This window comes from Triturus cristatus, chromosome 10 (assembly GCF_964204655.1).
Source record: "Triturus cristatus chromosome 10, aTriCri1.1, whole genome shotgun sequence".
Classification (NCBI taxonomy): domain Eukaryota; kingdom Metazoa; phylum Chordata; class Amphibia; order Caudata; family Salamandridae; genus Triturus; species Triturus cristatus.
Genome location: NC_140593.1, coordinates 871,301,675 through 871,329,509, shown reverse-complemented (window position 1 = coordinate 871,329,509; position 27,835 = coordinate 871,301,675). Strand labels below are relative to the sequence as shown.

General features: G+C 45.6%; 1 protein-coding gene across 1 annotated transcript in view; it reads left to right on the top strand.

Annotated features, from left to right (window-relative positions):
• Positions 1 to 27,835, top strand: part of LOC146796142 (SCO-spondin-like) — a 1,481,201-nt gene that overhangs the window by 1,161,838 nt on the left and 291,528 nt on the right. The window contains exon 104 of the mRNA XM_085631266.1: positions 2,265 to 2,381. Coding sequence (XP_085487392.1) covers positions 2,265 to 2,381 — 117 coding nt within the window. The remainder of the gene's footprint in view (positions 1 to 2,264; positions 2,382 to 27,835) is intronic.

Genomic DNA, 27,835 nt, shown 5'->3' with positions numbered 1-27,835 from the left:
GATTGACAAGAAAGCATACTGTTGGTCTACTCACAAGGGTCTCATTATTCAGAGCTCTACGAGCTCAGTGGCAGGCGAGGAGACCCAAGAAGAAGCACAGGGTTTGTGCTTACTGAGCTGTCCAATACCTGAAGCGGCACACCATCAAAGCTGCCAGGTGCCGGCTCAGAACAACTCCAAAGGTTTTCTAAGAGTGAAGGACTGTCCAGGACAAACTGGAGGCCAAAACACCACAGGTTCTTAGAGATGCACCGATGAGGCAGGTCCTAGTGGACAGCAGACAGTATCCGAAAGAGCTCAAACCTGAAAGTCGTCTACTCCTTATGCATTTACAATGCTGCTGCCTTCCTGAAACCAGCACAATCTTTGAAACCATCAAAAAGCAAAATATTGGCCACAGATGGCCTGCTTGGATAGAGACATTTGATGATTTCATTGATGCATTTAAAGAAAGTGGCAAGTAAAATATTGTCAAGTATGCCCAAAATCTTGCTAGTGAAGGAGTAAAAGATGTCATAAAGAAAGTGCTGCCACCTGACAAAGTCACATACCATCAGATTAATCTCAAGTTCAAGCCATTGGAAAATGTTGATTACAAAAGTTACATCTTCAGTCAAGACTGACAGAAAGTTGGTGAAACCATTGTTGAATGTATGGAGAGACTCGATACTTTCATCAAACACTGTGTGTTCAATGAATTTAATGATGAAGAATCCATGAGTCTCAGAGTTATTGATGGATGCTTGTCAGATTCATTCAGATGACAAATGCTGAGAGAAACTCTTAGTTTGGAGTGAGTGTTGATGGCTGCCAGAGCTGAGGAGCATGCTGATTGACAAGCTGCTGACATGGAGGCTGGAGGTGCCCACAGTGAATCAGTTAGGAGAGTCAAAAGTAAGCCAAAACAAAAGACCGAGGGACAGAAAGTGATGTCTACACGTAAGAAGAAGTTATGCTTTGGGTGTGGGTTTTCAGTTCCGCACTAAGGTAAATGTCCTGCCATTAGGCATATATGTAAAGGCTGGAAGCAGGAAGCATTTTGTAATGGTGTACAAGGTGAAGGAAAAACCAAGTGTGTTATGGCGCAAAGACAAAATAGCTGCCCGAACATTTCAGAAGCAACATTCAACGCACGCTAACAATGCCAAGCAACAACATCATTTAGGGCAAATCGACACCAAAGTAAGTTGATTGTCATCTAAATCATTGTCAAGCAGTTATTGTGTATCAGTATCAAGTGAAAGTGAAGAAGATTGTAATGCGATGTCGATGTTTACCTCAGAAAAACACGTGCATGTTGGATTGGCCACATGTGAAGGAAAATGTTGGTCAAAGAAAAGTCGACATGCCAAAGAACCAAAGTCATTCAAACATTGTCAAAAAATGACATTAATGGTTGTTCGAAAGCTTTTATCATCGACCGTGGTGCATCGATAAACATTATGCCTGAGGAGAAATACAGTGAGTTGTCCCCATTACCAAAACTTACACCATCAAAAACTAAAGTATATACATGGGCTGCATCAATGCCCTTAAAAAGCCAAGGTTCATTTGTAGCAAAAATGAAACACAAGAAAAGTAAGGTGCAAGCTCCCATCCATGTGCTCCAATGTACAACGTCAAGTGCCTGCCTACTCAGTTTCAGTACAGCTGCTGATATTGGACTGATTTCCGTGAACTACAACATGAATGCTCACCACGAAATAGGTAGTCTGCTCCCTTTTTTATTTAATTGTTGGCGAAAGCTTAAGACTGTGAAAGAAAAATTGAGATTAATGAGGACGTCCATCTTGGCACTCGAAGACATAAGTAAATTGCTTTTCATTTACAAGAAGCTGTTGAAAAAGAATATGAAACGGTACTCAAGCATGATATAATTGAGCGTTCTATAGGTCCAATGCAATAGGTTTCTCCTATAGTCTTAGTACCCAAAAAGGACAGTTAAGGAGATGTACCCATAGGCCTTGACTTCCGTCAGGCCAACAAGGCAATCAAACGAGAAAGACATCTAGATCTACACATTGCTGATATGATACAACTAAATGGTGTGAAAGTCTTCTCTCGCCTTGATTTATGTAAGAGATATCATCAGTTGGATGTGTTTGGCGTAGTCATTAGGGGGTACCCAGGCTGGGGAGGATGCTATATACAGGAGACTAGACTTGATGATGCCAAGTGTGTTTCAAAGAGTCAATAACGTGAGGGTCTTGTTGCGCCTTGTGATGAAGTGAGATCTAATTATGCACCATATCTCTTTCCTGTAGGAGAAGAGTGTGAGGATCGAGGCAAGGCCTATAAGACTTCCTGTGCCAACCAGTGCCCTCGTGCCTGCACTGACCTGTGGGAGCATGTGCAGTGTCTGCAGGGAGAGTGCCGAACAGGTGATGTAGTAATTCTTCTACAGAGTTAATCCAGTTAAAAAAGGGAAGTGCAATGATTGTATTTGTTTTCCTAACAGCTTTACAAAAAAAGCAGAAAAACTTAGGCTTATGATACAGAATCGCAGTTTAAAATTTCAACACATAAAGTAAAAAGTTTAGGACAACATTGTATAACACAGATCATAACAAAAGATAGATTCCAGCAGAGTGAATATGGACAATGAGCAATTCCAACAATCTTATTCAGTCTCTAAAGCTCCTAACTCTTTCTGATAGCCATAGTAACTTTAATATAATTATTTATTTATTTAGGAGCTTATAAAGCGCACTAATACCCGAGGGTGTCCTGGCGCTGTCATGCTGAGCATCCCTGAAAGAACGAGGGTCTAATCCCTGAACAGCCAAGTCTTCAGCCCCCTCCTAAAAGACATAAGTTCCTCCTCTCTCCTAAGATGTGCTGGAAGGCAATTCCATGCGGAGGCCGCGCCAAAGGAAAACATCTTTCCACCCCAGCTAGCCTTTTGTATCCTGGGAACAACCACAAGGTTGTTCTCAGCAGAGCGCAGTGCCCTCCCTGGCACATACAGCCTAAAACAATCCCTCATAAACTCTGGGCCAGTACCTTTCAAGGCCTTGAAAACCGTACAAATGGCCTTAAATTGAGAGCGTCTGTGAATCAGAAACATACTTAGGAGCACCAGTCAATAGTCTCGCTGCCACATTTTGAACCACCTGCAGTCTGTCCAGATGTTTTTTTTTCAGATTGAGGTACAAACTATTGCAGTAGTCAAGGCGCGACAGGATCAAAGCTGAGACTGCTAACCGGAAACCATCCTTGGGCAGGAATGTTTTTACCTTCCTTAGTATCCTGATGATGTGAAAGCATGAAGAAACCACTCCGCTGACCTGACCTCCAAAGTCCAATTTCTGGTCCATGATGACACCCAGATTCCTAGCTTTTGGGGTAGGCACTGGCTGCTTCCCTAGGGCCTCGGGCCACATGGCTGGCGACCAGGTACTTGGATTATTTCCAAATATCATGACCTCAGTCTTGCCGGCATTCAATTTGAGGCAATTTGCGGCCATCCAGTTTGCGATATCTTTAAGACAATCATGACACCTAGTTGTCATATCCACTTTAGACTCTCTTTGTATCGATAGCACGATTTGCGTGTCATCTGCGTACGAAGTAAGTTGGAGGCCATGGGATCTAATCAAGGCTCCCAACGGACTAACGTAAATGTTAAAGAGAGTGGGGCTCAGGGAAGACCCTTGCGGAACCCCGCACGGGAGGGCAAATGGTTTGGTCACCTCGGCACCCAGCTCCACGGTTTGGGTTCTATCGGCCAAAAAAGACTTCAGGAGTCTCCCGGCCATGCCTTCCACTCCAGCCTTGGCCAACCGGTCCAACAACACACCATGATGCACCGTGTCGAATGCCGCAGACAGGTCCAGCAGAACCAGGACTGCCTCACCCCCCTGATCCACCGCCTCTCTCACCTCCTCCGTCGCCTTAATCAGGGCCATTTCCGTGCACGAAACCCGAAATGCGTGGAATCCAGGGCCTTCGTTCTCTCCAAGAAAAGGCTAAGTTGCCTATTTATGGCCTTCTCAAATAATTTCACAGGCAATGGGAGCCGCGAAATTGGTCTATAGCTGGTAGGGTCACTTTTATCTAGATTTGGTTTTTTAATTAGAGGTAGGATAGAAGCAGCTTTCCATCTCCTAGGATAAATACCTGACTAAATGATAGCGTTGAACAGAGGGGTCAATATGGTGGCAATTACTTCTGGGCAGTTTTTTAGGACTGCCACCGGACACGGATCACTAGGGGCTCCCGAACGTGCAGCCAGCAAAAGACCAGTGACCTCCTCCAATTGTAACGGGCTAAAGCCACTTAATCTATCCTGCGGCCAAACTGACCCAGCATCCGCCCTTTGTGCTGCAGTTCCACCCTCTCCATAGACTTCGGCAAATGAGGAGAAGATCCCCGCCACTTTAGTCTGAAAAAAGGTGGCCAAGGTCTCACACATATCAGCACTGGTTGCTGAGATCGGTTCCGCTGGAGTCGTAAGTTTGGTTATCGTCTTAAACAACTCTCCTGAGGAAGAACTATCCCTCTCTATTTGCTCCGTGAAGTGAGTTTTTTTGGCTTAATTTATTAGATTTTTATAAATAGAGAGGCTCCTTTTGTACCTTTCTTTATTAGTTGGACAGTACCCGTTACGCCATTTTCTCTCCAATTTCTTACAAACCGTTTTGGCAGTCTGCAGAGATTCCGAGATCCACGGCGCCGAGGGCAACGCTCTTCTAGGTTTGAAAGATTTTTCTGGCACAAAAATATCACAGGCCCTCTCAACCCACTTGGAATATGAGTCGACAGCTTTATTTACGTCCGACGGGATACAGGGGGCATTGAGCCTTAAGTACTCCCCCATTTCTACCCTATCTATGTTTTTCCAAGCCCGGCTCACAATCTTAACCCTTGGCTTGGAGCTTGACTGTGTCTGGGACCCAGAGGAAAGTGTAAAAATTATAGCCGCATGATCGGACCAAGGGAGTGGCAGAATATCTACGATATCCAGGTCAGGATTGTTAGTAAAAATGCCATCCAGAGTGTGCCCTGCAGTATGCAAAGGTCCTGCCACCCTCTGATCCAACCCTCCTGCAGCCATAAACTCCGTAAGTTGCATAGTGTCTGGATCTGATAGATCCTCCAGATAGAAGTTAAAATCACCCATGACGGTGAACGAGTGGGCACAAAGTCTATCCTCTACCAAAGTACCAAGTGCCTCTAAAAACGTGCATCTGGGACCAGGGGGACGGTAGATCAGAAGTGCTTTAAACGTATTATGGGGAGAAAGGCGAGCGATGATAGATAGGGCCTCACACGCATTGTTGGAGGCTATGGAAAATAAGGGATCCAGGCTGTTGTGATAGATCACCGCAAGCCCACCCCCGCTTCCTGACGGTCGGTCCAACGTGAAGCAGAGGAAATTTACCGGGAGGGCCTTCACAATATCGGGGCCTGAGGAGTTGTTTGTCCAGGCCTCAGTAATAAAGGCGAGTTTGATCTGGTGCTGTTCCATGAACAGACTGCATTCCAGACTGTGCTTGACCAGAGACCTAGCATTTACTAACAGGCATTTCCATGGTTGGGCTCTATTCTCTCGAACCTGCGGGCCATTCCTCTCTCTACTCCCTAAACAACCCTGGGCTGCAAAGATATCTCGCAGAGGGAACTGACAGCACCTACAAATGGCCCCAGAATCGTTAAGAGTCATCTCAGGACGGAGCCTAGGGCAATCAGACTTCCCACCTTCAGGATTCAAACCTCTGAGTTGGTCAGATGAGTATCTGAAAACCTCTGATGCACCGGACCCAGGATAACGCACCCTGAGCCCTGGCCGAGCGCGGACGGGCGCAGACGGGCTTGCCTTTGGCGCGCCGGCGGCGCGTCCGCTGCGCGGTCGTGGCTTGCTGTGAATTTAGCTCTCCAGCCCGCTCCAGCGCCCAATCAGAGCCCCATTCCCACCTCCCTGATTCAACCAATGAGCCGCCTCTCACTCGGCGTCACCGGGAACATTGGGAGAATGAGCCGCTCCCCACCCAGCAACCGGGTGAGTGTGTGCAAACAATGCCTGAAATAGCAGCCTAAGTTGTGTAAAGCCAACGAATAGCAGCAAGGAATGGCACGTTTAAAAACACATGTAAAAGCAGCACTAAAAACGAGTAAAAAGTATTTGCTACTTTAAAGGAAAGGAGCTTCACCTGGCGGGTATTGAACACAACTCGAGCTCCAGGGATCAGCCCCGCGCGTAGAGTCAGCTGTGAATTTAGCTCTCCAGCTCGCTCCAGCGCCTAATCAGAGCCCCGTTCCCACCTCCCTGATTCAACCAATGAGCCGCCTCTCACTCGGCGTCACCGGGAACGTCGGGAGAATGAGCCGCTCGCCGCCCAGCAACTGGGTGAGTGTGTGCAAACAATGCCTGAAATAGCAGCTTAAGTTGTGTAAAACCAACGAATAGCAGCAAGGAATGGCACGTTTAAAAACACATGTAAAAGCAGCACTAAAAACGAGTAAAAAGCATTAGCTACTTTAAAGGAAAGGAGCTGCACCTGGCGGGTATTGAACACAACCCGAGCTCCAGGGACAGTGCAAATAAAAGGAGTGGCAAAGTATGCAGAAAGTTAAAATCATCAATATATATTTACAGGGGCGGATTTCCCTTAAAAGTGATGCTAAAAAACATTTGTGCCTCTTTGTATAGGGGGTAGAATAAGATAAAGTGCATAGTGCTCTGGTTTGTCAAATTATCACAAGGGCAAGGTATGAGTTTATCGGCTCACCCTATTTGACAAAGAAATGCCACTAGAAAATGCAAAGTGCATAAGCGAAATCTAATTAAAAGAAATCTGATCTGTACATTGTTAGTAAAGGTTAGATAAAATTGCTGTGGGCCGGGGGGCAAACATGAGAGGCCCATCTCCTTGTGTTGTGAGTAGTGCATAATGGCCCTAGAGTGATGTGCCTCTTTGATAATGGCTTGTGCATTCGAAGGGATACTTTCAGGGTTGTCATAAAAGTGCCCCAGTCCTATCTCTTGGAATTTGTCTCTTATGAATCGGAGACATGGGATAGTTAAGGCATTGTCCAGATTAATACAATCTTTGATTACTTCCCTTGCGAACATTAATTCTTCAACCAGCCAAATTTCTACCCATAAGAGCAGAGGGGCGCTGCCTATGCGGTCCTCTATGAACTCTAAGCCAAGTTCTTGATGACAAAAGAGTGGAGGGGCACCATTCGGGGTCATCAATAATCTTTTTATAAATGTATTTTCCAAAACTTGTAGTTGGCAGCTTTTGTAGTGACCCCATACCCCTTTCCCATAAGTTGCCACTGACAAACATTTAGCCCTGTAAAGGGTAACCAGCTCTCTCACAAGCTTGTGTCCTAGTTTACATGTGAAGCGAAGTAGCCCCTCCACGGCCCTACTTGTATGTTGCACTCTTGCTGTTATAAGTGGTTCCCAATTCATGTGGTTATTGAATAGGTTCCCTAAGTGAGTGAAGTTGTTCAGCTTTTCAATTCTTTTGCCCCTTACAGCAACATATCTGTTTTTTGTCGATTTGGGGGCCACATACCATGGTGTAAGATTAAATAAATTGACTTTTAAGACAAGTGACGACATAAAATCGGTAAAAGCATTAAGCGATTTATGGAGACTATTTGCTGTCACTGCCATTAACACAGTGTCATCCGCATATGATAGTAGTGGGACAGGGTTACCACCAATTCGAGGAAAATCAATCTCCTTATCTAATAAGAAAGCCTCTAGGCCGTTTGTGTAGATTAAAAAGAGAAAGGGGGCTAAAATGCACCCTTGCCGAACACCTTCTGTGGAGACAATCAGCTTGGTCTTTTCCCTTTGGGTGCCGTTTCTTATAACAGCTGTGGTGTTAGCGTGTTAGCAGGGAAATGAGAGCCTCTTCTATGCCCATTCTTGCCACAATTTGTCCTGATTAACTGTATCAAAGGCACTGGACCATGAAGTTCAGGTGGATAGAACCCTTCCTGGCCTTCATGTACTTGTCAATGATTAGGGACACATTGAGACATTGCTCAGCGGTACCCAACCGCCTCTTAAAGCCATATTGTGTTTTTAATATGACTCCTTTGGTGGACGAAGCAAACACAAGGAGATGATGGACAGAGCGCTGAAACCCGTGCTCCCATTCCACTGGAATCAAGCTATCCTGGCTGAAGAGGGGTGAAACCCAAAACCGGTCCTAGGATGCTTGTTTCCAGTCCAGGGAGGACTTGGCCTGGCGGTTCAGGCTAGACTGTTCCCATTGGGCACAGGGTCAAGACTGATTTGCATATGGCTGGGTCCAAACCGAAATGGTGTGGTGAGCAAAAAAACGATGGATTTTGGCCCAGATCTCTGTACTGGGGTGAATGTATGACATTGTTCTGCATTCTGTCCATCAATAGTTCTTTTTGCAATTGTGATGAGACTAGGCAGTGAAGGTCTTACATTATGTTTCGTGAATTCCTGTTTGTTACGTAGGTGGTTCTATTAACTAATGCTAGGTACCTTATGGTACACAAGAGATATTCAGTGCGGTCTGTTATCATATGAATGTTCTAATGATACAGTGTCCTAGCTGTTCACTTGTATTGGTTTATTTTGCTGTTTGACTGTAACCTGATTTTCGGCTTCTATCCTCTTTATTAGTTTCTGGTTGTGCTGTTTTAAGGGTGGAGACGGCTTTCCTTTCCTATCTTGGTCAATGAATCTATTACAATGTATGAATGCTACATCAACCAGTTGGCATTCATATTTATTTTTCTTTGATCGGGTAAGCAAAGACCAAGACGCTGGTTTTTGGGTAATTTTCTAGCTTTTTTTTGGTCAACTGTTCAGATATCATTATTATTTTCTTCCTTAGAGGATGCCTTTTGGTACAGTATCAGAACATGGGTATTAGGTTGGCATCGTTCGTTGAGCAGCTAAGGGACTTGCCCTATATATTTCTATGCATTTTATGTAGGTGGTTGGGGGTTAAATAGGTGCTGGGGAAAATGTTATGCTGAATTAATTTAAACCTATCATTCCTTGATCTTATTTTAGGCTATGTGACAGTTTGTTTTCATTCTTTCTCCGTTATATCATGTGACAAATCTGCTGCCCTTCTTGTTTTTAGGGTTTGATGTTTTGCAACAGTCTTCAGGTGCAAAGCTAAATATAGTTTAGTGGCTGCATTTCTTATGGTTCCTAATTCCAGCATTGTTTCCAGGACTCCAATATATTTTTAGGTCTCGGTGAGCCAAAGGCTCGAAGAGACATTTTGTATGTGGGATTTTCGAAGTGCTACCCACAGTCTTTTGGCTGGCCTAAACCTTGAGTGCACGATCACATGCACGTGCACAGCTGCTCCCACTCCCCCCTCCCCCCTCCCTTCTCTATAGCTTTGGCTCCTTTGTTTTTTATTACACCCTCCCTTCTCTCCCCGCTGTTTTCACACTACCCCCTCCCTTCTAATCAGTTTCCTTTCTGCTTGCTTGATCGCGTCTCCGATCACTTTAACTACAGCCTAAAACAAGACTGATGTGAAATGAACAACAATAACATGTTACGAAAAACAAAAGAAATTAAACGATACACTTTTTTGGATATGTTTAACCATGCTTATGGCTTGTATAACAATCCCGCAGCTTTCCTTCCCACACGCACTGTACTCTACAAACACTGTTATTACTTAGGAACAGCCGGACTCGCGTCTGTCTCTCTAGAACACCAGAAAACGATTGTGGTTATATTTGGAATAAAGACTTTTCTTGGAACCTATAATTGGCTTGAAATTCGGTGAATGCTAAGAACAAACAGTGCGTATCGTTAGTCAGGAGTTTCAAAATCCATTTCTGACACGACAATATCAGATAGATTCAGCATTTTCTCTTTTATAATTTTTTTTACATTATGCCGTACAACATCCTTACATTGTTTTAGGCATTAAGAGGGTTGCCTGCATAATGTACTGCCTAATGCGTTCCTGCAAAAGGCACATTGTGCTTGCGGTATATTACTTTGCGTATTATCATTTACATTTGCTGGAAAATGTACGATAAAACTGCAAATATGCATTAGCGTTACCACACTGATTGACAGTAATACCACAAGATTAGCTTTAATTGGATATTATATTGGAAAACGGCATTTCAGCTCTTTTTTTCACACTGAAGTCGCAGTGTTGGGTCAAGCTTCGTGCTGGTGACCTGATGTGGTATTATCCGATTTTTGTAATACCAATTCCTTTTACGTCGCATATTTAACATACATTTTGTGCTTCACAAGCCTCGTTCCAAATTTCTTTGCAGAGCTGTAGAAAAACGAGCGCAGACCCAAATTTCATGCAGATTGTCTATTGCCACCTAAGTCAGTCCGCCAACATTTTGTGCATGTGCAACTTTGATCTCTAAATAATCCCCACTCGCAAATTGGAAATAAATATGTGGCAAATTATGTGTGTCTTGGCTAAATGATGATAAATGCACATTGCCGTAGGTCCTTTCCACCCGTGTCTCGAGATGCTATGGCATCATCATTTCTCTGAAGCTTTTTTATTCAGCTAATCGTTGAAAGCACAGATGCGTTTATTTTTTTTACTTCACAGGTTTAGCAGGATCTCGTATTGTGTGGGATGAATAATCCAGACTGAATGTTGGTAGTCCCTCAATGTTTTCTGACGAAAGGGACTAGTGTAGGAACATGTGTGCGATCTAATTTGAAGTGTGTCTGATAAGACTTTTGGCCCAACTATAACCTAAGAGCTTTTTTTTTTTAATGGGTCGAGGTGATCTCTTTTCTGCTTTGATTTTACATACGTTTTGGTCCTTCTACAAAAATATCACAAAAGCTTACGAAAATATGGCAAACCGTCATGAGTAATGCAATGAGTTTCACTGACGGAATTAAAATGTGCCAAACATGACCCGAGTGTCACAATAAAAACAAGCATTTGCAATACAATAGGTCTCGCATTTACGCGAGTTTCAGCTATTGACATTGCAAATAACAATGCCTTTTATTTTTGTTTTCGTTTTAAAAACATAAATAAAAGGCATAGTAATTTACAATGCCAATAGGTTAAACTTGTTATGCGTGTATCTAGTTACGTATTTGCATTTATTTAATTGGTAAAGCACTGCCTGGGTGCGTAACTCTCCCTTCGTAGCGCTAATGGCTGCATCAATGGTAGTTCTTGTTTTTTTTACTTTAAACGCGAGGCGCGTGTGCTGCCAATGCTTGTTAATAGCATTCCGTCGTCGTTGCATGCTGTACTCTGACGTGGTTGAGGATGTCTTGACAGCAAGCGGTACTGTGGCGTGAGGAGGAATAACCGGCGAACAGTCGTAAGGACTGGCTGTGGCCTGGTGGCTGAATTGCTGGTTTTGGAGACCTCAAATTTGGATTCTGCTCCGATTTGGTATTTGAAACGGAACACACTGCGTTATCGCATGTTCCTGCAACTTTTTAAAAAATGCCATAAGTGGGCCAGACATGGTTGAGCCACGAAATAAAATACTTTAGGCGTCAGTCAGAGACAGAAAATTGAATTCTCTGCTTTGTTCATGGGCAGCGCAGTTCACTTTGCGTTTGCGTCTTTTGTTAAATTCGGGAGAAAAAAGTCAACCCGTATTATTTTGGACTCTGCAAGTTCACCTGTGTACAGTTAGATAAACCTATGCAAAGTCAGTTACAATAATAACGTTTTGCTGAGATCCAGAAACAAGTGTCATCCGCTGAAGCATGTTGTTCTTTTGGGAGAAAAGGTGTCATAACCAAGTGCTTTCAGTAACAGAACATTTCCATTTCTGGATGAGAAAGGGTTTCTCAGATTCCAACTGCTGTCTTGTGACCTCTCAACCCGCTACGTAAAAAATTGAGGGGCTTCTTTCCAATCCCGGGTGGCGCGAGGAGCTTGTAAATATGCCCTGGAATCTGTGCACTGTTCTACCACTTGGTTCAAAAGTAGCCACGGGAGTCTAGGCGCTGCTGTGACCTCCGCAGCTTATACCTGCAGTATCAAAGCATCTATCGGGCCAGGCACTGGCCACTTTTGAAGAGTTTACCCATGCAGCGGAATGGAAACATGTCTCTTGCGTTTATACGAATAGCTGCTTTATTACCCAGCTTGTCTGGCCTCCTTATCGACCATGTGAAGATAAAGAGCTTTGCTGGAATCGAAATCCAACTACAGTGCACAGAAGCCCTGATAGCAGTGGCATCAGCCCGCTAAATCCCCCCTCCAGAATTCAACAGCCCTCCCTACTACACAGTAGAGTGTAACGAGCTCAACACTTTTCTAGTGAATCCCTTACCCTAAACACTGATTCTGAGCACAGCGGCCCCTCCCCACACCTGTGTGTAGCAGCAGTGGGGTTTTGTTACAAGTGGTAGCTGAAAGGAACAAGCATTTGCAATGCAATAGGTCTCGCATTTACGCGAGTTTGAGCTATTGGCATTGTAAATGACAATGCCTTTTATTTATGTTTTGGTTTTTAAAACATAAATAAAAGACATTGTCATTGACAATGCCAATAGCTCAAACTTACGTAAAGGGGCGATAGTTTGTTTCTTGCTCGCGCTGTAAAATAATACATTCTCGCGCGCGCGATTGCCTTACCTGAATCCCCGCGTTCGCCGACAAGTTTTCCCGATCCGGTCGCGTTCTCCACGAGATGTTGGATTGTTGGTAGCCATTTGCGCGATCACGTCTTTCTTCTCGCGATCATGCACCGCGAGAAGAGTGAAAACAAGATGGCCGCGCCCGTGAGCATCCGCATGGGTAAGTTGGCGAGCCGCGACCACGCAGAAAATACCGCGAACGGGCGGGAAGAAAACTTCCGCATCTTCGCGATATTTCCGCGTGTTTGCGGAGATTTTTAACATTTTCGTGATAATTTGTGAAAGTCACTTTCGCAAATTCCGCCCACCCCTATCTATTACACACTTTGCTCTACGGTCCGAATTTCCAGACACCATCTTCAATCAAATACGGATTGTGACTTGTAAGAGGATCAAAAACAAAGTCTTTTCACTGCCTCTCACTGTTGCACAACTATGTGCATACACAGCTCCTTGAAGTCATGGAAATAGTTCGCACTTAGTTCAAGATACAGTTATTTAAAGAGATCAAAGACTTCCTTAGCCCTCTTTCTTCTTCTACGGAAAGGTCCCTAATTTTAATCTTCTTACTCTGGCCTAGGTATTCATCTTCCAGCAACAACCTTTTTTATTAACATGCCACAATTCAATTTACATCCCTCATTAAATCAGAGCCAATTTCTTCAATGACACGCTGTAAAAGTTCCATACGAAAAGCTGCAATCTCCTGAGCTGGTGGCTGATACCCAAAAGTCGGAAACTACAGATCTTTTAAAATCAGGCTTCTCAAGCCACCCAGTCTCTGAGTATCTGGTACAGTCAATGTCAAAACTCCATTGGCTTCTATCCCAAGGATCAACAGTTCGATTTCAATTATTAGCACTGATGTTCCGCGCCTCTCTCATCCGTACCTCAGTCTCCCGGACCTCACTGTTCCCAGCCTCTGTAATCAGATAAGTCCACTCTGGGGCAGCGCATCTCTGGCTGCTTGCCTCGACCTTCTCAAACTCCCTTCTGCTTGCTCTGTGTCACTCTGTTCTGATTCAGACGTTTCAGATATTTGATGAAGGTCTCTTTAAGGTGCAAGTCTCAAGTTCCGCCTTCTTTGTCTCACCGGCTACGATTCTCTTACAACTTCTGTTCTCCTCTGCAGCACATGACTATTCCGTATGCCAGTCTCTTCAGCTGAGTCTGACTCTATACCACTTGCAATGTTACCGTCTCCCTTAGAGTCTTTACCTGGGCCTTGTGTAGCGTGACCCCCCCTCATCTCGATGTGGTGAGTAACCAGCCTCCTCAGGAACACCCCCAGCTTGGCTTGCCCTCTCCAGTGGCCTGCAATCACGGCTGGATTTTCTTCAGGGAGAGGAGCTGTATCTTCCGATGGTCCTGGAACTCTGTGGGTATGTGAGGCGTGACTCCATTTCGGCAAGCCTCTGCAATTCACGGCAGTGTTCGTCACCAAAATCACCCGGCATGGACCTCGCCAACGTGCATTGAGACAGCTGTTCCTCACATGCTTCCGGACTAAGACCGAGCCCCCCGTACACAGGTCATGGCAAAGGTCCTTTGAGGTCAGCACAGTCATAGCTTCATTACTGGTGAGGCACAGAACAGACCACGTCAGTCCGTCCTTTACAATAATCAAGGATCAAATCATCAGTGATGTTTATCAATGCTGTGGATGGCACCGCGGGCAAGCGCATCGCCTTCCCCATCAATATCTCATATGACGAGAGTCCTGTTCTCCTATCTGGGATTCTACGCAAACTCACCAGCACCAAGGTCAATGCATCAGGCTAATTCAGAAACGTCGATGAGCACACTTTCACTATTCTCATCTTGAGGGTCCCATTGATCTACTCCACAACGCCAGACGCCTCCGGCATGTAGCTACAGTGCAATTTCCGATCAACGTGTAGGGCAGGACACAACAGCTTCATGATCTCGCAGTGGAAATGTGTTCCTCTATCCTTCTCCAATGAAGTTGGAAATCCAAAACACGGTATCAGCTCCCTAAGTAACAACTTTGCTAATGTGAGACTATCACACCTTCTAGTCGGATATGCTTCAACCCATCATGAAAAGACACACACCACAACCACGATGTACCTCAGCCCATTGCACCTTGGCATCTCTATGAAGTCAAGCTGGATTCTGTGGAAAGGACCCTGACTTCCCAATGTGACTCAAGGCAACCACAGTTTTCTTTCCCGCATTCATTTGTTGACACGTAACATACCTGCGACACACTGCTTCTGCATACACACAAAACCTTGGTTTAAACCATATTTGTCTGAACACTCGCACCATGGCATCTCTTCGAATGTGAATTGCTCCATGAATCTGCCTCGTCATAGGGCTCAGTACACAATCCGGCAACACTGCTCTACAATCTATTGAAATCCAAATGCCATCATCTCTCTTCTCACAACCTGCTTTAATCCAACCAGCGTCTTCTTGGTCTGACACTTCTTCCTGCAGACACTTGACCTCAACCCAAGTGTCCGCTATGGCTAGCATCATGCTGATCTCGGTTCTTTCTGTGCTCTCTCCTGAATAATCCCCATTGAAAATGCAAGCATAAATGGCACAAAAACGTACAACTTCATCTCCATACCCATTACCCACAGTAACAAAATCCTTCCCTTTCCCCTGGGCAGTGCATTTAACTAAGGTCACTTCCTTTGGCCACTGTAAGGCTTCCAACAATTGTCTCACATAGTCCCCATTTCTGATAGTAGATCATGATGGCATTAAGAGCCCCCTCTGTGACCATTGCTGTCTGAAGACATGATCCACACTGAATCCATACTGGCTATCGGTATAGATGGTCACTCGGATTTGATCGGAAACAAGGCATGCACGTGTCAAAGCAATGATTTCAGCTACTTGTGCGGAGTGTACTCCCTGTAAACAAGCAGCTTCCACGACTGCAGAAATAGTACAGACAGCAAACGCTGCTCTCAAGTAACCCTCATTGTCTCTTAGACATGAACCATCAACAAAAATGACTTGGTCTGATTCAGGCAGAGGTTCATCAACAATGTCAGGTCTCGGTTTGGTACAAAGTTCGGTCACATCCAGACAGTCTTGGTCCGCACAATCTTCCCTTCAATATTTGGAATAGGCATCAAGGTAGCAGGATTTATTAGAGAACAACTTTTCAAGGTGACGTTCTCAGAGGTCAGCAAAATCAGTTCGTACCTGGTGAGCCTGATATTAGTCAAGTGCTGTGTTTTGGTTCTCATCATCAGGAGCTTGATTGAGTGTGGAATGTATGTCATGTGGCTCCTATAAATCTATATCTGGGCATTTAGACAACATAAACTATGGGATTGGTGTCCAGACTGATTCCAGGCACCCCTACAGGATATGTTCACCTGTAGCTAGCTCACAGTGCCACTATGAGTCCCTCTTACCTAGGAGCGAATAGTTTCTGGCAACTATTGAACATGGCAACCCTGACCACTCAGGGATTGTGGAAACAATACAATACTTTTCGCACAGTCACTCATGTTTACTTTGCCTCAGAGAGATAGAAACAGGTATAGACGGTTAAAGGCACCGATAGAGTAACTAAAGGTAGACTACCATAGTGCTAAAACAGTGATTATATGCAAGCATATAAATACATGGCAGTAATCATGAGTATTCCTACGATACAAACGCTACTAGATGTACCTAAGTGTACCTAGCATGTATGTAGGTGTATAGCCAAGAATCTCCCTAGGAAAGAGTTAACCCCATTACCTGATGTGAGAGAATGAAGGTCTAAACTGATTATTTCAGTGTGTATATTGTTTTATTGTCTGCTATTCATGTTCCATCATGGCTACCTATGTCAGATTTTTACATTTCATATGAATAAAATGAAACATTTTTAAATTATTTCTGTCGTACACTGAGCATATGTAGATAATATCTTTTTATGTATAGGACTTGATTTCCGTATGGTCCCTAGTTGCTTAGGAATTTCACTTTAGAGAGAATGAAGGTCCCCATCTTGGTCTCGTGTTGGACACACCACGAGGGATGTCAGACCGCTGCGTGCTAGAATGTTTGTGTGCAGGGACCTCAGTGTCTCATGTCAGCATTGATGTTTTTCTCTTCTGCTTTGCCCAGCGAAGATGTGGTACTTATATACCCAAAAGGTACCCTCAGGGGTTCTGCCTAGATGTGTCATGGTACTGTGGGCATGTTGGCCAAGGATGACGATAGTGGTGACCCTGGTACAGAGTTATTATGCAGGAGATGGTAATCCTGCTGTGATACTATGAATCCTCCTGCATAATAGATGAGGCTAGTTTTCTGAGAAAACCACACAACATCTATTCAGCACCTAACTAGGTAAAAGGTCAGCACCAGAACCGTTATGTAGAACAATGGCAGGACAAATGTAGGAAAAAGGTTGTGTCACTACCTGTCAGAACTGGTAAAATTCTGTTGGGTTCCTTAGGAGCAGTACCCTCAAGAAGCCCACCTTCCAGCAGCCTTGCCCCAAGCTTAACTGCACTGAGTATCAAAGTGGCAAGACGGGGGGAAGGGAATTAGGAAGGGTAATGGGGGGAGGAAGACCTGGAACGAGACGATGTCCTTGATTAGCTTTCCTTTCGTGCTTAGTAAACTCTTTGACTATATTTAACATGGGTTAAACAATGACAACATACCTGTAAAAGAAAAGCAGGTTATGCATAGAACAGTTGTTGTCCACGTCTTCTCAGGCTGCACTGGCAATTTCTGTTCCTAGAATTCTCAAGTTTACAGTGTTATGGCTAAAGAACCATGTTTCAAAATGAAGCACACATTCATATAAAGAGCCACTTGACTTTAGACACAATGTTTCCATAATGATGCGCTTTAACCACTGTTAAATATCACAGTGGTACTTCCAACAACCTTTTTGCAATACACCACGCATTACATATGCTAACGAGGCAGATTAATATTCAAATGCCCAAGGGAGCGCTATGTATCAGAGTTCAAATATGCAAATGTCCCGGAAGCGCATCAGCGCGATGCACTGAGTCCAAATATGCAAATGTTCAAAGAGCGCACACAATGCCAAACTCATCAGGTATGCAAATCCCCACAAGCGCGCTTCAGCGCTATGTGCCCAAAATGCCAGAGTAATCAATATGTAAATGCCCAAAAAGCGCTTCAGCGCGATGTGCCAAGTTGCCAAAATCATGAAATATGTAAATGACCAAAGAGCGCTTCAGCGCGATGTATAACAGTACCAAAATCACCAAACATGTAAATGCTCAAAGAGCGCTTTAGCGCAATATGCAACTTTCTTTCAAAATGCAAAATAACAAAAACAGCAAATAACAAAAACAGCACGTAGTACCTTTCACGATGCTGTTGGTTAAGAAAGGAACCATCCTACCTGATTGTAGCTGAGAGAGGATCTACAACCTGGTAAAAGAAAACAGAAGTCTCCTTGCTGCAACCGGAATCTTCTTTTAGCAACCGTAGAACAGGAACAGCTGCTGCTCAAGCTCAGGGTTCTCAATAACCAGCAATGAGAACAGGGTGTGACCCCTATTTAAAGGGCTCAGGAAGAAACTTTCAGAATCCAGCTCACAGGTAAACTACCGGAGCTGAGAAGGGACAATAGGCCTTGATAACATTGCAGTCTGCAACAACCATTGGCACAGACAAATGGCAAAGTGACAACAAGCATTGGTAAAAACAATAGAAAACAGTAAACAGGTGCCAGACAAGGTGCACCTGGAAACTGACGTGGCAGAATCATGACAGTCCACCCCATCAAAAGTGCTCACACTGACAGTCATGTGGGAGCCTCTGGATGCTGTCTGTGAAATTTACGTATCAAACGTGGTGCATGAATAGCATCACTTGGTTCCCATGAGTCTTCGTCTGAACCGTAGCCTTTCCATGAAACCAAATACCACAATTTTCCTTTTATGCGTTTACTACCCTTTATACTGTGTACTTCCTATTCTTCATGATCTCCAACAAGGAGAGGTGGTGGACCAGCTTGTCGTTTGATCTTTGCTGGTTTTAACAACGAAGTGTGAAACACAGTATAGATTGTCATGGAGCTTGGTAATTTTAATTTAAATGCTACTGGATTTACACATTTTTCAATCTCAAACGGTCCAATAAATAATGGGTAGAATTTATATTTCTTTTTTAACTGAAAATTTCTTGTTGAGAGCCAGAAGAAGTCACCAGTCTTGTACTTTGGTCCCATTTTTCTTTTTCTAACAGCAAATCTTTTATAGTTTGTTTTTGCTTTCTGTACGTTTCTTTGCAAATGTTTTATAATAGCAGTCATTCCTTGTAATCTAGAGTCCAAAGATAATATATCAATTTGAGGTTGTGCCAACAGCAATGGAGCGTAATGTGGATGACAGCCATGATTCGCGAAGAATGGTGACATGTTCGTGGAAGCATGCTTTAAATTATTGTAGGCGAATTCAGCTTCCCAGAGGAGATTCACACATGTAAATCTGTATTTGTAAAGCGCAAACTACTCACCCTTACGGGTCTCAAGGCGCTGAGGGCCGTTGTGGAAATTAAGTGAGCTATTGCTCAGAGTCACATGGTGCTGAGCGGAGCTGCCGCCGCAGCCGGGGATCGAACCGTGAGCCCTGTGCTCCGAAGTCAGCTGCCCTGGCCGCTGCACCACACCTCTCCACATGAGCCTTGTTGTTTAAATAAATAGCATTGTAGAGATTGTTTTAATACCTGGTTCACTCGCTCTGTTTGGCCATACGATTCCGGATGGAAACTTGTGGGTAAAGTGTTGCACCAAGCTTTCCATACTTTCGACGTAAATTGTGCCTATCGATCGAAAGTAATAGTGCGAGGCAAGCCATGTAATATTACTATGGTTTGAACCAGTAAGGTTACTAACTGAGTTGCTGTTGGCATTTTCTCACAGCTATAAAGTGAGCCATCTTTGACAGTCAGTCGACCACCACTAAAATGGTGGTTTTCCCTTGATCCTTGGGTAGGTCTGTAATAAAGTCCATGGATATATCTTACCAGAGCCGCGTTGGAGTAGGAAGGGGAGCAATAATCCTTTTTTGGCGCTATGATCTCCTTTAGCTTGAGCACAAACGTCACATTGAGTTATATATTGGATAACATCTTGTCTCCAGGTAGGCCACCCACAGTCTTTAGACAAGCTCTTGGGTTTTTGCTATTCCTGGATGTCCAGCTAATGGTTTTGGGTGACACCATTGTAAGACTTGTTTTTGTAATGATTTTGATGGAATGTATAGGAATGCAATGGGATGTAATTGTTAAGTTTGTTCATCTTTTTGAGATAGAATTGCCCCAATTGCAGTATCTGAAGCATCCGCTTCAATTATGAAAGGCTGATCAATGTCTGAATGATTTAAAACAGGATCTGTTGTAAATGCAGTTTTAAGGGTTTGAAAGGCAGATTTGGTTTCTGACGTCCATTGGAACGGAACATGTTTCCTTAGCAATTTCGTTAAATGTATTAAAATAAACACAGAACAGAAATGAAGACACATGGCGGCTCCCCTCGGGACATTCCGTAGGTCACAGCCTGCAAGACAAAAATCATGATGAGAAGGTGTGTCCTGCGCACATCAAGGGACAGAGAGAGAGCGAAGGAGAGAAAGAGGAAGAGAGGGAGAAAGAGATAGACGGACAGAGAGGGGGAGAGAGAGATAGACAGACAGAGAGGGTAGAGAGAGAGTGAAAAGAAGAGAGGGACAGGGAGAGAGAATGCCGACACTGCACACCGAGGCCACACTGCTCACCTGCTGTCACCGGTGTGTCTCCAACCACGTGCCGATATGTAGTGCAGTTCACCAGGTCCCACATCTGAGACAGACCCGTCATCTGAAACAGAGTCCAGATATATGAATGGCACAGTACATACAATTGCACAACACATTATCAGCTGACCGCCCTTGCGCACCCAGGCAGATGCACACCAGCCGCTCCTGCCGCTCAGCAGTGCATGCCCACCCCTGCGCACCCAGGCAGATGCACCCCAGCCCCTCCCACTGCCAAGTGGTGCATGCCCGCCCCTGCGTACCCAGTCCTCATTGCTCACCTTCCGTCACCGGTGTGTAGAAAAGTTGTCTCACCATGTGCCTCTGCAAGCCACACGCCCGGGGCCCGCGGACATGGCTCCCTCCACATCATGCAGCCCCGCTCCGCAGGCCACCAGATCTCACTTTTGATGCTGGTTCTTGATTTTGCCATGGCAGAGAACATACCAGCACACAGGGCATCATCGCGGCCTGCACACCTGCTCAGCCCTTGAAGTGCCACTAACTCTGTGACCCGCGAGGCCACACCACGTGGCAGTAGGCCCCCGCTGTCCGCTGGCTCAGGCCTACACTGCAGTCCAGCAGGGCACACAAAATCTGCACAGTCTGGACCGCTGAGATGGGGCATCATCGCAGGCTGCACACCTGCTCAGAACTTACGGTGCCCCTACCTCAGTGCATCGAAAGTCACTGTCCCATGGCGGTGTGCCTGTGCCGGCCGCAGTGTATCAGGTGCCACTAAGTCTGTGCCCTGCAAATCATGGACCCTCTATGATTGGGTATCATGGTGCGGACGCCATCATGTCACCTTCCGGCCTGCGGAATGTGGTGTTGCAGGCCCCTGGGTCCCAATGCCTGCATGCACAACACACGGATACACCCCGAGAGAGGTTGGAAATGGCGTTGAGCATGTGCACCCAGCCCTTTTTATTGGCAATGTCACATGTGCTGTGACGCATGTGCTGGATGGGTGTGGTGTGGTGTGCACCAGCCGTGAGGGAGTGGCTGTGGTATGCTGACAACTAGACCTGTGAGCAGCAGATCCCTACAGGGATGACCTGGGACATGTAGCGTTGTCCTCCCCCCCTGTAAGCGTAAGCGGAGTGGGCAGGCCTGGCATATGCCAGTTCCGCGTAGGGGTTTGAACAATGACCCCGGGGCTCTGGGCGTTGTTCCGTACTGGGCTGAAGAACGAAGTAACAAATGTGTGTGTCGCTGTTGTTGCGTCAACGCCACCCTGACAACATTCGGCAATGTGTCACCCTGTAACCCAAGTCCAACGACATGAGCCACATGGAAAGAGAGGAATTCACTGACTCTACATTCGTCCATACTACCACATGTGAAAGACCATAGACACAACACCTCTGTGTGATTCTGAGTGTTCAATGCACATTCAGTGGAGTGTTGCATCTGGAGCGGTACAGGGCCATGCAAAGTCCACTTAACAATGTTGGCCCGTGGAGAGCCAGCCAGAGTCCTTCTGGGAATGACAAGTCCAAAGGAAGAGGAAGAGTTCAGTCCGCAGTCTGTTAGCTGTGTCATTGGCTTTCATACAGAATATGGCAGTCCATTGCGAGGTACAAGGTGAGTGTTGCTGAGTGTATCGGGGGACAGTGGAAGGTGATGATGCAGAGGGCAGAACTAAGCTGAAACTGGCCATATGGAGGAGATAAATGCTACAGTTTTCTCCGTACCAGTAAGGCAGTTTCATCCGCATCTTCGTCCCCTGCTGTCACATGTGCCTCACGTGTGGGTGGTGCTGGCCTTTCTCAAGCACTGTGTGGCACTGACACTTCAGGGGCGGAGATGTGGATGTAGTGGTAGCAACAGCATGCATCTGTGCCAGACCTTGTGGCAGCAATGCCATGAGCATGGTTTTGAGGTCATTGTGGAACCCAGCTACCTCTCGCTGGTGTGCAGCTGTGGCAGCCGCTCTTTCCGCATCGGCCCACTCCATGGTCTCTATGAGCCTCCGCATGAGTCTCAACTCCCGGGCAAGCTCACTGGAGGCACTCTGACTAGACAGTCGTTCTTGTCTCGGAGTCAGGACTCTGGCGATGTCAGCCATGGTTCGTTGAAGAGCATGGAGCAGACTGTGGATGTCCGTTAGGGACTGTGAGTGGTCCCTGATTGGACTTTGACACCCACTTATGGCATCTAGTTTGTCTGCCATGCAGTCGAAGCCCACCCGCACCTGTTCAGCCAGCTGCTCCTGGCATCCCAACACACGGCATTGGAAGGCCATGTGTTCTTCGTGGGGGTCCTGGGAGGCAGCCGTGGTGGTGAGTGCTGCCTGCTGTGTGGTCTGTTCAGGGGGAGGGGTGTCCCCGTTGCAGCTGGCCTTCCCTGCTCCTGGAGGTGAGCTGCGGAGACTGTCAATGAACTCTTGGAGGGCATCGGAGTCGAAGCTGTGGTGGTTCTCTTCGTCATCAGAGAAGAGAGGTTCGGGCTGCTCTGCAGGAGGTGTTGATTGTCCCTCTGCAATGTGAAGGGGAGATGCAGTTTGACAATGTGTTCACATGTGTGTTGTCGGATTGTACATGTTCACATACAGACTTCATGACTGTGTACATCGTGGCTGTTTTGGAGGGGCTGCCTATTTGCTTCGGGACAGTGGACATTTCGACAAAATCACGGATGTGTGTTTCAACTTGTACATTGTCTACTCACATTTCCCTGCAGTGCCACTTGTGATTGGCCAGTGTCTACACCCAGTAGGCACCAGTTGTGTCCTGTGTTCTGTTGTGGGCGTGCTGCAGTTTGTGCCACTTTGTTGTCAGTGTTGATGTGCTCTGCATGTTATGTGTGTGTGCTGCATTGGGGGGTGGCCCCTGCTGCTCTGTTTTGCTGCCCCTTATCCCTTTCATGTGGTGTGCCTTTGACTTCTGTGCTTGTACAGTGCTGACATGTAGCATACTTGGGTACATTGTTCTCTTGGTGGGAGTTGGGGTCTGGGGCATGGTTTGTCCGTAGATGTGCTCAGCTCAATTGTGCATGTGTGCCATTCTGCCCATCTCACCCCATCACCCCAGTCCCTGGTCGTTATTCACCCTGGTGCTGTTGTTTCCTCTCATGTTGAGCAGTGTCCGGTCCCCCGGCTTCAGCCACCGTCTCCCCACTGATGACTGTGGACACCATTTCCTCCATGTCGTCCAGCTCCTCCTGTGGCGCAGGACTTCCACCTCCAGTCTGCATTGCTGCCTTCCAGTTTTTGGCGAGTTTCAGCTTTGTTTTGCGCTTGACGTCATTCCAGCGCCTCTTGACCTCTTGCATTGTCCACTTCAGCACTCCAACTGCATTCACCTTGTCCACGATGGACTGCCATAGTCCATTTTTTGTTGCCAACGACACAGTGGAGGTGATGAACAGTTGTTGATGGTGTTCGACCACCTCCATTATCAGGATCCTGTTTTCCTGTGGACTGAAGCGCTTCTTCCTACCCTTCTTCTCCTTGCCCTTCCCTGACCCGGAGGTCCCAGGCAGGTCCTCTGGGGGGCTTGTGGGGTTCTCCTCTGTACTTGCTCTGGAAACATCTTTTGTGCTTGGCTGTTGTTTGACATTTGTTTGTCAGTTTTTTTTTCTATTTTTATGGTGATTTTCCCCTCCTGACGCGTGTGAATTGGAGGCCTGTAGCTGGTTTTTGCTGATTTGTGTATCACGATTGGCCTCATCGCAGCTTTTTTTGCGTTCGCGTTTCGCATTTTTGTGGCGTGGCGTTGATTTAATGTGTTCAGTTGACGCGTTTTCTGGGGAATATCGCATGGTGCTGCAGTGTTGAGAATGCTTCTTTAACACGGCGTAATATTGCTATTCTGTCATTCCCTTTCAATGCTCTGTCTCCTCTGTCGTATTTCTGACGCCGTGGTCAAGCTGATCTCGGAAAGCTCTCTGACTCGCACCTATGTCTGTTATCCTCCCCATGGGTCTTCTAACTGGAGCTTCCCACATTCTCAAATCTGAATTTGAATTTGCCAGTGAAACTGATTGTATTGTATTAGACCCAACACGCACCCTTGAAGGGTCCACGGTGGCTGGCAATACTAGCTTCCACAGGCACCAAAAATGGACATTTCACCCTGGGTTGACCCTCTCTCCTAATCCTGTCTCTTGCTGACTACTGCTTTCCCCTAAACTCAGGTCGTACACAGAGACTACAGGTCCAATGGTGACCGGTACTGTAAGGGGTTCTGGTAATCGTATAGCACTGTTGATTCAACTTGTCTCTGCACCTCCAAGCGCTGGCATTCCTGTTCCTTCTGCCCGCTGAAAATCTTTCCCACTACTCTCACACAACGGTATGTCTGTGGCGTTAGCATTCTTTCCATACTCGCTGCATTTGCCAGTTCTCGTCTTCCTTCTTCTGCATGAGGATTGTATGTTGGAGGACACTCTGCTAATAGTCTGTCTAACAAGCTATCATCAGTATCACTCCCTTCATCTCCATTCCTATTCCGAGCTTCTCCTTCCTTCACTAATAGTAGGCATAAATGTTCTCCCTCAATGGTGTCTACTCTCCACCTCTTCAACTGTGCATCCCATTGCTCATCCTGATATGCCTTCATTGCTTTTATCATCCTTCCCTGACATTTTTCCCTGTTCTTTGCCTGAGCTGCTCACATCCAAGCATCTAATGCCTCAAACTGTGTTGGTCTAGGTGGGGGCCTTAATGAAGGCATCACTTCCCTCAACTGGTATAATGCCTCCAATCCAAATGAAGCGTGATGTTGAAAAGCCAAATTTCCCTCCTTCTCAGTAATCTTATGCCAATTTTGAAGCCAGACGATAGTATGGAGACCTACATTCATTGCCATGTAATGTGCTGGAGTATCCTTGGGCGGTGCTTCCTCACACACTTTAGTTACCACTCCCTTATCTCCCCTACAGAGATCTCGTAATACCTTAAAGCTTCGCATGATTAAACCAACAATTATTTCCACTAACAAGACTTACTCGCTTTGACTTCCTGTTGACAACCAACCGATCCCAGTGCGGCGTTACACCAACCGGCCTATTGCAGCGCTGCACACTCTGACATCACCTTTTACCCTCTCATCGTATGCATTCACTCTAGCAGTCATAGAAACAAATAATGGTGTCTTACTAGAAGATCGATAGAATGCAATTGCTCAAGAACATTCACAAACCGTGACCCTCGACCTGCGCTGCCCACATCAATGTAGTCAACCCCCATGCACGAGGCTTCCCACACATTCTAACAGATCTACTCATACAAAGTTTACTGTCTCAGGCGGGTTTTGGATAGCACTTCACGACTTCCCAACAAACCAACGGTCAGACAATTACAACAAATCTGTGTCTTCTACACTATAAATATATATCTCTTGATCTTGGCCGATAACCAAAACAGAACGAAACTCTTGGACCGCATGCTTCCGGTCCGAAACCACATTCAATCGACTCTCATCCCACTCCGTAAGACATCACACAATCAAATCATCACCACTATCTAACACACAATGCATCCCTATTCATACTCAATCCACCGTTCACTGCTGTTCTCGTCGCACCATCAATCTCCGTTGGTCTCCGCCAAAGTCTGTCGTACTCCACTGTCGATCATTGGGCTCTATTTTGGGGCTCTAGGGATCTAAAACTTTTCTAGAATTTTCTGGATTCTCCCCTCACTTTAGGAGACAACCATTCTACACTGCTACCAACTGAAGGAGACGGGTTCTGTGTTCTAGACTTACTCTGGAACCCTTGGCGGATGTCTCTTTGTCTGCTTGTAAGTGTGGAGGGGAGAGGAAATCATTAGCCGATTATACATTACCATTACAGTAGCCCATGTCGGCAAAGGAACACAGACTCCGGATACAAAGTTTGGTAAATGTATTGCAAAGCCAAGAAAAGCTGGACATACACAGGTATAAAAGTACATTGGCACGAATACAAAACAAATCTATGGGTGAAATGTAGGCAGTGCGTCATACACAAGATGGCCAATTCCAGAATCAGAACTCAGAAAATGACAGCACCGACATCAATAGCCTCCTTCATTGGTGGTTCGTGAGTGAAAAGCCTTAATCTGTCCCTACACTACCACTAGCGTGACATCCCTACTTAGCATTTCCCAGCCAAGTTCCAGAAAAGGTGTCAGCACGTGAAGGCTTCCTAAGAAATACACTCACATTGAATGTGTCAAGTAGCATAAAGCTATGGAACTAGTTCTAAGATGCTCTCTCCTCTCAAGGCATGGCAGAAGAACCCCAGACTCTGTCCCTTCTTCAATACAAAAGTTGTGGGTCACACCTCTCATATCACAAGATCACTCCATCCAGCTAGACACTTCCTTGTAGGCAACTTTTCATACAGCAACCGTGCTCCCAGGCCCTTGATCAGTGACCTTGATTCCCAGGTCTTCTCCGCTGAGAAAGAACACCATCCCAGATTATCAGCATCACTGGTCAAATATAATTCCTCCTCTCTAAGCCTAGCTCCTAAAACAAAGGTGTTATTCTAACTAACAAGGATGAATTTCTCCATCTGCAACAGAAACGTGAGAAAAACAAATTCCATATGCACATGAGTTCTAATAGCAACCTTTAACATGAGAGCGAGCAGGGAGAAATACATGTTAGGTCTACCAAATTCGGTCAACATAAGAATAGCCCACGCATATAAATCATTAAATTCGACACGTAACATGAAGACATTAATACCTAAAACGTTAATTAGTTATGAATACATTTTCACACGTTAATGCTTCATCTAAACACAAATAACTATAATGTTATTTTTTCATTTTTTGTGAGAAGATGCCTAACACTACACTTTGCACGTTATTACAGTACACAACCTAATAACCAAATGTTAACACAACAAAGGATTATATGTGGGTGTGAACTACCCATGATGATAATGCACCCCTACAAATGAAGGAGCAAAATCACACTCTATCAGGGGCTTGTACATATTTTCCCAGTAGCCCCTTTCATCATGCCCTAGTGGGACATTAATTTGGTTCTCACCTTCCTCCTCCATTCAAAACTCTGCACAACTGCACCCTCTGGCTGCTTGCCATCAAAACAGCCCTTTTTGGTGGCAATAACGTCTGCCAGGAGGGTGAGTGAATTGTAGGCTCTGTCATCTAAGCCCCCTTACCTGACCATTTTCCCTGATGCTTTGCAGTAGGGCCTCTTTCTTACCGAAAGTGGGAACACCATTTAACATGGGACAATCGGTCACCTTGCCCACTTGCTATGCTCGTCCGCATCCCTCTAAAGAAGAAAGAAAAAGCATTGTTGTTCTATCTTGATCACACTAAAGAGTTCCAGGTGGACGGCCAGCTCTTTGTGGGGTACGTTTGATCAAAGAAAGGTCATGCTGTGCAGAAGAGGACTATCTCACAATCGGTCATCCTCTGCATCAAAATTTGTTGCGCTCTGGCCAAGAAACTGCCTCCTGATGACTTAAGGTATTTGATAGGGGCATGCAACCAGATTGGAGGGCGATTTCATAATTTGCTCAAATG